Raw genomic sequence first — 12,316 nt, 5'->3', positions numbered from 1 at the left:
AAAACGTTTAATTGGGGCTAGTTTACAGGTTCAGAGGGGTTTGGTCCATTATCATTAATGTGGGAGCATGGCAACTTCTAGGCAGGAATGGGGCAGATGAGCTGAGAGTTTTGCATCTTGTACTGAAGTCAAACAGGCAACACTACTGTCTTCCAGGTATCTAGGAGGAGATTCACAGAGCCCATGCCCACAGTGACACACTTCCTCCAACAAGGCCACACCTACTCCAAAAAGGCCACATCTCTTAATAGTGCCACTCCCTGAGCCAAGCATACTCAAGCCACCACATAGGTATAGTGGTTTGACACTGTCCAAGCAGTCTTAGAAGATGCTTCTTGAATTTTTGTTTATGCTTTTGTTTTCTTCCCTCTTTCCTCTTCTCCTTTTTCTTTATTTCTTCCTCCTTTTCCTCTTCTTCCTCCTCCTTCTCCTCTAATTCTTTTGCTCCTTTCTTCCCTCCTTTCACCCCACTCCTATGCTTTCCTATCCCCACTCATCCATGTTTTCCCATTAGTCATCTTAATGAATCCAGCTGATAGTCCAACTTCTATATTATTCCAAGTCCAATGTAATGTTTTAGACTCTTGGCAACGTTTTTATGTCTTTATATTTCTATTTGTTTGGTAAATATTTTATTAAATTTATAATGCAAGGAAAACTGAGATTTATATTCAGTATTTATGCCTGGACATGGTTTATACTTTTATAGTCTAAGCCCATTTATTTGAAGAAATGAATTACTCTAACCAGAAGTTGGTCTTTTATGTACTGAAGACTACATTGTGTTGCTTTGAACTTCAAATGAAGTTTTGGTTTTTTGGGGGGAAGGGGGAGAGGCAGGGACTTTCATGCTGAACCTGTACTAGCAGACAGACCAATGATGCCTGAAAGAAATTTCTTTCTGGCTCTCAGACCACTTTATTATTTCTCACAAGCCAATACTCAGTAGAAGTCCAGTTACAATCAGGATGAGCCACTTCAAGTAGCCATTCACTGGGGACTGCCAGAGGTTTCATTGTCTCTCTCTGCATCTCATATTCAATTTTCAATTATTTGGCAAAGCGTTAATCTATTGCGAGATGATGTAGATTGTAGTCATTTTATCAGCACCTCTACTGTGGTCACATCATACTGTAAGTTTTTCAGAGCCAGTCAAAGCTCATGACTCATTTCTTCATAGATGGACCTTTAAATGATTCCAAACATTTGGAGGCCCAATGAGCTCAGTGTTTTATGGGGTTCATGAAAAGGTTTGTGTTTGTTCTTCCTCTAGCTATTATTGTTTGTAGAGATTTACACTCTTTCCAGAATAGCTTAACAAGAAAGGCCCTTCTTCAGTTAATGAATTTAATAAATGTAAGAAATGTTGGGCCACAGCAGCTTAATAATAATTAAAAGAGCAAACTGCCTTTTCAAAGGCATACTTAATTTTTTCACAAAAATATGGTTCTAATTATATTGTAACTGCTCATTACATGCTAGCTTTTATATTAATATATACACATCAAACCTTCATTTTCTTAGCGACCAAAGAGTTGCTAATTACAAAATTGGGTTATCTAGGTATCACTTCTTGTTTAAGCAAAAATCAAATCATTTCATTTCACATTACCTGAATGAGAGTTTAGTATCAGTCAGTATCGTGGAAGTTTCTAATGTTATCTAGTTGTACATTTTTAGTACCCAAATATTTTGCATGAAGGAATAAGAGTCTTATAGATCCATAAAATTTGATGTTATTCTCTAAATTAGTAATTCTATGAGATTTTGAGTCTATAGAATTTATACTTTAATATAAATTAAAATAAATTTTAAACTCTTTTATACACACACACACACACACACACATATGCAATAGTGTTTCAGTGGAGCTATATACGTTAGATAGATTTTCGTCTTTATCATGCTATAAATGGGTGGTTTTATCATCTCTTCCCTATATGGAGTTTTATATTCTTATTGTATTCAGCTAATCATAATTTCACAAAGTTATCACCATGTCATTTATCAATTGACTTACTACCTCACCATTCATAGTTCACGCAGAAACATACTGTCTAATGATTCACTTTGTATTTTTCTAAATTCTATCATGATTAAGTAACTTCTTGATAAGCTTACAGGAAAGGAATGGGACAATGTAGATCCAAATCCATTGCCAAGGACATACTAATTATGAACATTATGGAAAAAATGTTTTCAATATAATGTCAAGAGCTTGCCATTTTTATCTTCCCATAATACTGTGGAACACAAAATAAATACACATTATGAATTGAAGTGACATTGAAGTGATGATACAATTAACCCATAGCAGCCAGCCAAAGAGAACTTCAGGGCCTCAACTCTCCCTTCACAGAAGAGAATACCGTGTCCTTTTGAGGCTGGATTTTGTTGTTGTTGTCATTGTTGCTACGTTTTCTTGGTTTGTAGAGTGTGAATGTCCAATTCAAATAGGAACAAACTGGAAGACTGTACATGAGAGATAAGAAAAAGTTACTGCAGATTCCAGAACCAGTGCCTTGGTAATACACATGGGTGTGGGAAACTGCAAAGCCAGGTATGAGCAGCACATGTCTTAGCGTAAGAGTAGAACACAGTGTGAAGAAAATGAAGAAAGAAACTATGCCTCAGGACAAAGTGTGACAGTAAAGTTTGTCACTAGTTTCCTCATGGATGCAAAAGTTTCCAACTTTGGAATTTCCAACTTGAGAATTCAGAAAACTGACATCACTCCTGAGTAACATAAGTTACTGGTTTCTAGTCAATCCTGTACTTTGAGATTCTTATCTCAACTTTTAAAAGTATATAAAGTACAATAAAACTTTAAAACCTCTATGTGTTACAGAAAAAGAATTTATATATTTAAATGACTATTACTATACAAATGGTCATTATGAACCCCAAGGCATTATTTAAATTCAAATATTCTTAAGTTATAGCTAAAATTAAGCTTTTCATTATTTGGGAAACTTTCATCTATTTTCTAAAGAAACTTATTAAGGAAACGTTAAGGACATGAGAGCAATAAACATCACATTTTTGGTGACTTTAATTTATAATCCACTCAGATAAAATATTCATTTATTATTGTTTGTGGTTAGAGCTTAAATTTGTACTTAGTGTTACAGCTATTGTCAATGGCATGATCTCTATTTTATAATACAGTCAGCAGAAAATAATCTAAAATCTAATTCAAATTTAAATACATTTTTTTCTAAAAGTTTAGTGATTCATAAAATTCAGCTATCCCATGTTAAAAAAGCATCTTATCATTTGCATCCACATTTAGCATATGGTAGAACGGACCCTACTAAAAGCATCTATTGAAGTTCTTGGTAATCGCTGGGACATAATCTCCCATGAGCATTTCATGTTTCTGTGCATTGTATGAATCACTAACTAGCATGCATTCACTGTTTTTAGGAGATGTTTGTAAATCAAGCATTTTCAGAAGGTGTAAGTAGAATTACTTTTTGGAACAAAGGAAGGCATAGTTACTGTCTATTACAAAATATTTGTATTTCTTAAGTTTTGCCTTTCTTCTTATGTGTAGACATGTGAAGGTGTGTTTCATGACTTATGGAAACTGAGCCTCAAAAAAGTACATAACTGTTAATTCTCCTTGTAACTTCTATGAATAACAAACTTCCCTTTCCCTCTAACTTATAAATCTAAAATCTTTTGAGAGCATCTCTGAAACTATGGCATGTTTTTGTGCTAAGGTACAAGAAAAGAAAACTCTCAAAGCTCAGATGTTGACAATGTTGGCAATAAAGATAACTTGCTAAGACTGACATCACTCCTGTTCTTCCTGCAGGAGGATGGGTGAGGTCCCCGCAGAGTTTTTTATGTGATGTAAGGAAGTCTATAGGAGTTAATAACAAACCCACAATGAACAATAAATAGTTTTTCTAAATTTGTCTCTTATCCATACAGAATCAATGAAGTTATTTCAGTATAATGAATAAAAAAGAGATAAAATGTAGTTATCAGTGTTTTGTAATTCTCCTGTTAACAGAAGCACATCCTCTCCAATAGAAGGAGCAGTCACACTTGTGCATTCCTATAAATAGTAGCAGTAAGATTTGTCCTTGATAGACTTAGGATTCTCAGGCTTTCTGAGAGTAATAAGAGAAATGAACACATATATCCATGGTGAAGGGGGACTTCACTATGTCAATCATTAGAACCTTGATTGTTTCCTGTGAGAAGAACAATGGAATGTATTATATTTCATATTTTAAATACATTTGCCAAGATGAAGTGGCAAGCAATATACAGCTCTAGGTCTAGATCCCACATAAGATTTTCCTATCTCAGCAATCATAGAACTTTTTTAAGTAACAATAAGGTCCACATAAGTTGTTTTATTTAATTATTGTGTGTCTGTGTCTGTGTCTGTGTCTGTGTCTGTGTCTGTGTATGTCTCACTCTCTCTCTCTCTCTCTCCCTCTCTCTCTCTCTCTGTTTGTGTGTTTGGCAACTTTTTGCAATATCAGTGACTTTAGTCTTCTGAGGGTGTTTCCTGAGTTTAATAAAAATCCCCGTGGAAATCATTGATACAGGACACATGTGCAATTGTACTGGTGGTATTTGTGCTTTGTCTTTGTCTACTTGAGTTATAATATGGATAGAAGTGACTCATTGGGAAATCAGAATGATGAAAGAAATGCAGATATTCGGGCTCACTAAACACTATGTAGAAATGATAACCCCTCTCTCTAAGACTGACACGGGTGAGACCTTAAATGGTACCTTCTACACAAGGGAGCAGCCAATGCAACAGATTAAAGAAAGTTCTGCAAAGAAAGTGACTATTGTATGAGTCTAGACTGCTTCAGTCAGAAGTATTGGATACTGCATCCATGAAAATACAGCGACATGGGACTTGGGTATGGTTCCCAATGCCTGCATAACATCACTTCCAGGGGTTCAGATGCATTATGGCCTCCAAAAGCTTTGACGTGTGTGTGACGCATACAATCACACACATACAAACCCATACACACACACATACATACACACAAACACACACACACATACATAAACACAAAACACACACACACACAAACACATACACACACATACACACACACACAAACACACACACACATATACACACAGATACATACACACACAAACACACACACATACATACATACACAAACACACACACATATACACACAAACACAAAGACACACACAAACACATACACACACATACATACATAAACACAAACACACACACAAACACATACACACGCATACACACATAAACACAAACACACACATACACACATGCGAACACATATACACACACACACCACTTTACAAAGAAAATGTATAAAATAAAAATTAATCTTTTTAAATGAGTATGTACAGGGATGTCAGGGTGGGGGAGGATTGCATATGTTGGATATAGATACTCAGATCATCTTTTTACCTGTATTTGTAGAAAATAAAGGACCTTCATGAGTTTCAAAAGAGATCATGACAGGAAAGGCAAGGAAACATCTGGTGACAAAGGCCTGTGTATCTGTTTAATAATTTTCTATAATAGAAAATAGCACTTCATGTGCCTACTCCATAGTATCAGTTACGTGCCAGAAAAGACCTCTAAAGCAGGACAAACACATGTGATAAGTGGTAACCAGGACAAAAGTAGCTTTCATGGCTTCTTTTTTTTTTTCTTTCCATATTATCCAGAAGAAATTTCTGAATTATTATAGGAGAAAAAAATGACCACAGATCTAATTATAGAATTTAAGGCATCAAGCAAGACGATATCCTAATATAGCAGCTTTCCAGAGACAGTGAGAGAGTTAATAAACTTTATTAGCTCAGAGTGGATTATCTCCCACTGAATCCAGCTGTTGGACCCATAGACTCAGCTGTTGATGCAATTGAATACACAGATTAAACTCCTAAAATGGCTCTCTTGGTTTCTCTCAAGGCTAGCTTTTTTCTGCTTAAGACTCCTTAAGATAAAAGATCAAATCCCATTCATGCAACAAAGTTACTAATATATTTTTTCTACTTGGTTACAGCTTGCTATAACAATTCCTTTGATTTGTTCACACACACACACACACACACACACACACACACACACACACACACATTCACACATTCACACATTCACACTTGTACAAATCAGATAGATGCTTTTCTCTTTTAGAAATCTAAGAGAAAACATTAAAGAAATAAATTCTTCATGTGCATACAGTAATCTTGTCATATAAAACTGTTCATGTATCCTAAAGAGCTATTTCATTCCATTACTTTGCAATAACTAAAATACTTTAACAATACTATAAATTTTGATAACTATGAATATAATCTGCCAGTACATGGTCTACATTATAAACCTCCACAAGATTATTTCCCAGGAATATATTTTAACATTTCAACTAAGTTTTTCTAACATTCAGGTATAATTATTCAGTAAATGTTTTTTAATCAAATCAGGCAGATTTTAATTACTTAAATTTAAATATCTCTCTTATTAAACCCATTTATAGTCTTGTAACTATTGAAGATACCATATAGGAGTTATGTATAGCTTTCTTCCCCATTTTTCTCACTTTCTTGTAAACGTTTGCTAATAGAAAAAGTGTGCATTCTAATCTAATTTGTATACTTATTGAAAGAATACAAAATAGTTACATTTTCCTTGGAAATTTACCTTATAACTTAATTACCTAATGAATTTATTTGTAAGAATTATAAATTCTCAAGTATATTTACTGTAATGATATATAATAAAATTCTGTATTACCAGTATTTGGTTAATCTTATATTTAAATATAGGCAGCAACAAAGCTGTATGCTTTCAAAGAAGGACATTAATTTTATATCAAGTCTTAGTAATAGCATAGTTCCATATGTGAAATACAATGGAGATATGCCTACATTGTGTTCTTTTTATTTTTTTCTTGGATCACCTGTTCAGGAAGTTTGAGCTGTCTGAGGTTAAGAGCAGCCTGTATTTCATCACTCCTTTTCTCTTAAAAGCTGCATATCCAGCCAATCCAGTTAAACTGTACTGTGTTTGAAGTCAGTGGCTATATCATATGCTTTCATGTGTCTGTATTCATCAGATCAGATCATACAGTATAGTAAGATCTCAGTTAATGAAGGCTGAAATGCACAGAAAAGAAATTAGGTCATGGAAACCTTAAAAATACAATTCTCTTGTTAAACACTTCTCCATCTTGAATGACTTTAAGATCAATTCCTTTACCAAGGAACCCTTAAGACATGGTCCCTCATCTGTCAAGCAAGCTACCAAGCAATCCATCATCTCTAATTCTCATCAATACCTCCAATCCAGCCACATTTAGATAAAGCAAGACTCAGGTACCTACACATTAATTCATTCTTTTTCCTTGGGAAGATGGCAGCAATGAACCACTATGTCCAAGAATGCCTTTGGCATTTTAGTATTTAGCCAGTAATAACAATGGCTCCTCATTAACATATTTATTCACTTTTTCATGGCCCCATATCAATGAAAATAAATTTACAGGTGCCAGAATGTGGTCTTGAACTTGGTGAAACAGATTTTTCTTCCCCAACTACTCAAACTACTAAGTCTATAGAAGTCAAACAGCAAAGTGGAAAATAGCTCACCAATGTGTAAACTTTCTTTGTGGTGAAACAAAGATTAAGTAAACAGATCGGTGAAACTACAAGTTCATTTCTGTTCCATGTCGAAAGAAGCCGACATCTGTTTGGGGAAATGTCTTTCAATCCAGTTAAAATGAAAAATATCTGTGGTATAATATTACTATAAAAGAAACTTACACTGTATGATATATAATTAATAAGAAGAAGTGAAGAAATATGGATGTATTAGGTAGCCTCGAAACTGTAAGATTTTAAAATGTTTCCCAAGCCTTAACAAGAAAGTGACCAATTAAGTGTGAGGAAGACTGCTTACCATCAACTGAGCTGAGTAAAGATTACACATTGAGATGACTTTGAAGCAGTGCCAACCTTTGGTTGTGTTTACCTGCCCATTTTCTTTCATACTGAAACTGAATTATCCTGTATTACCTTTCTCAGAAACAATGAGGGGGCTTTGTTTTTATACTATAGAAAGGCAGTATGAAAAGAGTAAACCTGGAATCTAATTCTGAATCTAGTAATTACTAGGAACCTTGGGTAAATCATTATTTAAATAATAGGAACAGAATGTCCTTCAAATTCTCTAATCCACACCTAACTTCTGAGTCATCCATTTGCAAAAAAATGAATGGAGGTGGTCTCAAGTCTCACCACAAAATTGAAATGTCTTTTATTGGTTTGAGCTTTCCTTTTGTCATTTTGAGTGAGCGACTCCCAGTACAACCCAGGTTAACTTTGAATGAATAACCATCAGGTCACAATCTCCCAAATACCAGAATTACAGGCTTAAAATGAGATCCAGGGAATGTAGGAGTCATAATCATGCATCTTCAAAAACTGTGAGACTTTGGTTGAGTCAGGAAGCTAGTACTGAAATGATCACTCTGTTTTCTAAGAAAGTTTGTTGTTAAATATTACAACAGAAGCTTGAAAAAAACTACAAAAAATCTTATATACTGACTTGCTATCCATTCCATTGGGTGCTTTTTCAGCTAAGAATTTTTTTTGTGTGTTTTAATATATAGGCTTTTGAGAATTAATTCATAGATAAATGTATATAAAATCGAGTAATATGTTCACCAGTGTAAATTAGCCAGCATGAGATATTTACCTCCATCAAACACTGTAAATTTAGCTATTAGTTTATATATTTCATTGTCCAAAGTTTTGGTTTTACATTTGTTTAGAACCTAGACAAATTACATGAGTTTGCCTTTGACTTTCAAAATTTAGTGAAAGAAATGATCACTTCATAAAAAGAAAATGCTGTGTTTACTCCTGAAATAAAGGAGGCTTCTGAAAAGTCATGTTGGAAAACAGCTATTACCTTAAAATAATAGGGATTGTATTCAGTTATCCTCATTTGAGTAAGTTTCAAGATAGTATTCACAGGTTCTTTATTTTCACCCCATATGCCTCATCTTCCTCAGCTTTTATCTCTTCACCTTGCGTTCTCAGGAAATCCAATTCGTAGACTAAAGGCAACTTGTTGATAAAATTCCTATGTCATTTACACAACTGCTAATCTCCTTTTCCAAGGCAAATATTGACTTTACACCTGTTCTCTTGGTAAATAAGGACATTGCACACTCAACAATGCACCATTCCAATACTGCTGTTCCTGTCTCCTCCTCTGTTATATTTGATTATTTTGCATAGTCTTCCTAACTACAGGAACTTTAAATCCAGGAGGGTCTTGAGTTCTGTATTAGAATCCATAACAAAGATCTCTACTCTACTTTATGACAAATTCATTTTCATGTGCACAGATGATTCTTAGGCAACATTAATATTTTGACATAAATTACAATTATGTTAGACTAATTTGATCTGAACTTATGCTTACCATAAAAACGGAGCATTCAGGATTACTCTCTGCTTTGCTTCATTCAAATGTGATGAATCTATTCAGTGAAGACTCGTTATTGTTGAATATATTGTACATAACAATTACCCTATTGCTATACAAAATATGAGTATCTCCAGGGTAGGGGGAATTTAAAAGATCCTTTCATTCATCTTCTAAGTCACCTATAGTCCACACAGCATGCCATATGTGAACATCTGCAGCAGTTACAAACTTAAATACATAGTTTTGAGTTACTTCTCTTAGTCCAACAGTAAAGTTAATTAGGGAAATTTCCATATTTAGGAAACCAACGGTAACAGGACCCCTAGACCCTATGAATTTTGATGCAGCTGAACACATCTGCTGAAAACTGCTGCTGGTCACTTTGTTCCTGCCCAGACTTCAGAGACAAGGACTACAGAGACAGCAAAATGAAGTAAAATGCTTGATAATGGGAAAGGTGGGGTTTTCAAGGTAATCGTTTGTAAACAAAGTCATCATCCATTTGATCAAATTTCCCTTCCTATTTTATGTATAGGGAGAATTGCCCATTCAAGAAGAGAACTGAACACATCTTCCCCACCAACTGCAGACAGGAGGATGGCAAGTCAAGTCTCATTGCCCTTAAATTGCTTACAGTAATATCAAAGAAACTTATTCACAAACCATTCTTAAATGGGGTACCCTTCAAAGTTTCTTAAATGTCTTTGAATACTCCTAATGGTCCTCAAACATTAACCCCATGTTCACTTCTGTGCAGTAAGATGCCACCACAAAATTAATATTTTACACATTATTTGAATGTAAATCCTAAGTTGTATGTGATCTTGTTTCACACAACTATAAGCACAGAGCAATCTTGAATACAAGTTTTAGTGTTTAGATCACCTCCTTCCTTGCTCACAGGAACCCTCCACTCCCTCAGTCAGATTCATTCTTTGAACATAGTGCCTGTTTCTGTTCAAGCTAACCACAAACAAATGATAAGCCTGATTCCAGCAGGAAGGACTGCTGCATTCAGGAAACTCATAGGGATGGCAACAGACGACACCTACACTGTCCATGAAGCGGTGGATGTTCTCTGTACAACATTCCGCTCTTAGGCAATAAACACAAAGGAAGTAAGGGCTTTAACTTACTGAAATTTAAAATAATAACAACAATAATAAAGAGATTGTAAACAGTATTTCTGGTGCCACCACTTTCAAGAAAAAGCTGCCTATCCTTAAAAGTTGCTCAGCTTTGGTGCCGTAGCTCAGGGAGATTCACAACTGGGCTGTGTAGGTGCTCTGCTCTAGACCTGAAAAAAAGAGACAGATTCTGGGAAAACAGGTAAAATAAGGGCCCTTCCCTGAACTCAGCCAACAAGCCCTCAGACAAGAAGGAATCTAAGCACCACCGTAAATAGTTGTGCACTTTGAAACAATGACAAAAAGTTTAGTCCCAAAAGATTTGCTGTTTTGTTCCCTTTTCTTGCTTGATCATCATCTAAATAGCCCAGGTGCACAGACACAATAAACAGAATACACCGCGTGTCAGTGTCAATTTTGAGGTGAGTGTCAGAAAAGCTTCAAGACAGCATCATGTGGAAGGAATGAGGTCAGAATTCACTAAGACTCTGAGGAGAATAGGATGGCAGGACCGATGACTCTGTGGTCAGGCTTTGAGGGGAGGTGGGTCAGGGGAGGACTTTGTGGAGAAACCTAGGTCCGCGCGATATCGCGCGGCAGAAGATGGAATTCAGAAAGACCTGGGGACAACGAGGGTAGCAATGACCCTGTTTGAAGTGACGCCAGGCAGAGGCTATCTGCCGGGAGAAAGAGGGTGGCAGAGGGAGGGCAGGAGGGTGACAAGGGGCTAAGATGTACAAACAGCTGTCTCTGGAAGAGAAAAGGTTCAAGTTCCCAGCTGGTTGAGTTGAAACCAAATGTCCCCGGGGACCTGCCGGAGACCCTGTGCCAGGAGGGTACCCAGCAGGTGGTCGGGGTGCCTCATGTAAAGACGTTTGGTGGGCGCTCAGTCCTGTGCCTGACCCCCTAGAGTCTCTGGTACTCACCGATCCCAGCGAGGGAAAGCTCCATCCAGGGCGCGTGAGGGCAGCGCGGCGCAGGCGGGACGAGGGCTGGCGGTGGTGGCGGCGCTGTCCTAGTAGCGTAGCCGGAGTCGGAGGGTAGCCAGGAGGCAAGAGCGGCGGCGGGGGCTCAGGACACCCGAAGAGGAAAGATCTGCGACTCCAGAGCTGCAGCGCCCCGCGCGCTCTCTTCCCATCTCCGGGGCTGCCGAGGTTGCTGCTGCCCAGAGCAGCCTGGAGAGGGGGAGGGGAGCAGGCACGCGGCAGGGAGGGAGAGCAAAGAAAGCAGGGAGGGGGGGAAGGGATGCGCTAGGGGAGATGGAGATGATCACCGAGAGTTGGGAAGAGAAGGGAGGAGCATAGCAGTCGGGTACAGGTTCCCACTACAGGACCTCCGAAATGAGCCTGTGGGTCTTGCCCCAATAACCTGCCACTCCATTCTTCCCCCTTCGCGCCCTTTCCTTCGGATCTTCCTTCAGTGGCTGTGGCGGGGAGTACCCACGCTCGGCTGCGGATGCAGTTTCAGCAAGCCGCCGCGTGTGTTGAGTCTGGAGGCTGCAGAGACACAGCATTGCTCTCCAGGCCTGTGGCACCTGTGCGCACACACATAGCCACTGGTTCCATTGCTGCGTCTCCCAGATACTGACTCTCAGCCAGCCACCCTCCTCCACTCTCCTTTTCGGTCAGATTGTTGTCCTAGACCTGCAGTAACCGCTTCTGTCGAGTTCCTTATTGCTGGTTTTTGTTTTTTGCTTTTTTGTTTT

The 12,316-nt window shown here is 37.5% G+C and overlaps 2 protein-coding genes across 3 annotated transcripts in view; both read right to left on the bottom strand.

Annotated features, from left to right (window-relative positions):
- Fut9 (fucosyltransferase 9) overlaps positions 1-12,272 on the bottom strand; it is a 181,340-nt gene extending 169,068 nt beyond the window's left edge. The window contains exon 1 of one of the 2 annotated variants that reach the window (XM_031366474.1): positions 11,538-12,272. The gene's annotated coding sequence lies outside the window, so the exon portion shown is untranslated. The remainder of the gene's footprint in view (positions 1-11,537) is intronic. The other variant, XM_031366475.1, reaches the window with a different exon arrangement.
- The window catches only part of LOC116088942 (tubulin alpha chain-like), a 166,111-nt gene that overhangs the window by 67,432 nt on the left and 86,363 nt on the right, over positions 1-12,316 (bottom strand). The window contains exon 4 of the mRNA XM_031368751.1: positions 11,538-11,786. Within this exon, the coding sequence (XP_031224611.1) occupies positions 11,538-11,786 (249 nt within the window). The remainder of the gene's footprint in view (positions 1-11,537; positions 11,787-12,316) is intronic.

This window comes from Mastomys coucha, unplaced genomic scaffold (assembly GCF_008632895.1).
Source record: "Mastomys coucha isolate ucsf_1 unplaced genomic scaffold, UCSF_Mcou_1 pScaffold14, whole genome shotgun sequence".
Classification (NCBI taxonomy): Eukaryota; Metazoa; Chordata; class Mammalia; order Rodentia; family Muridae; genus Mastomys; species Mastomys coucha.
The sequence above is the reverse complement of the archived record's forward strand: the minus strand, read 5'-3'. Positions and strand labels throughout refer to the sequence as shown.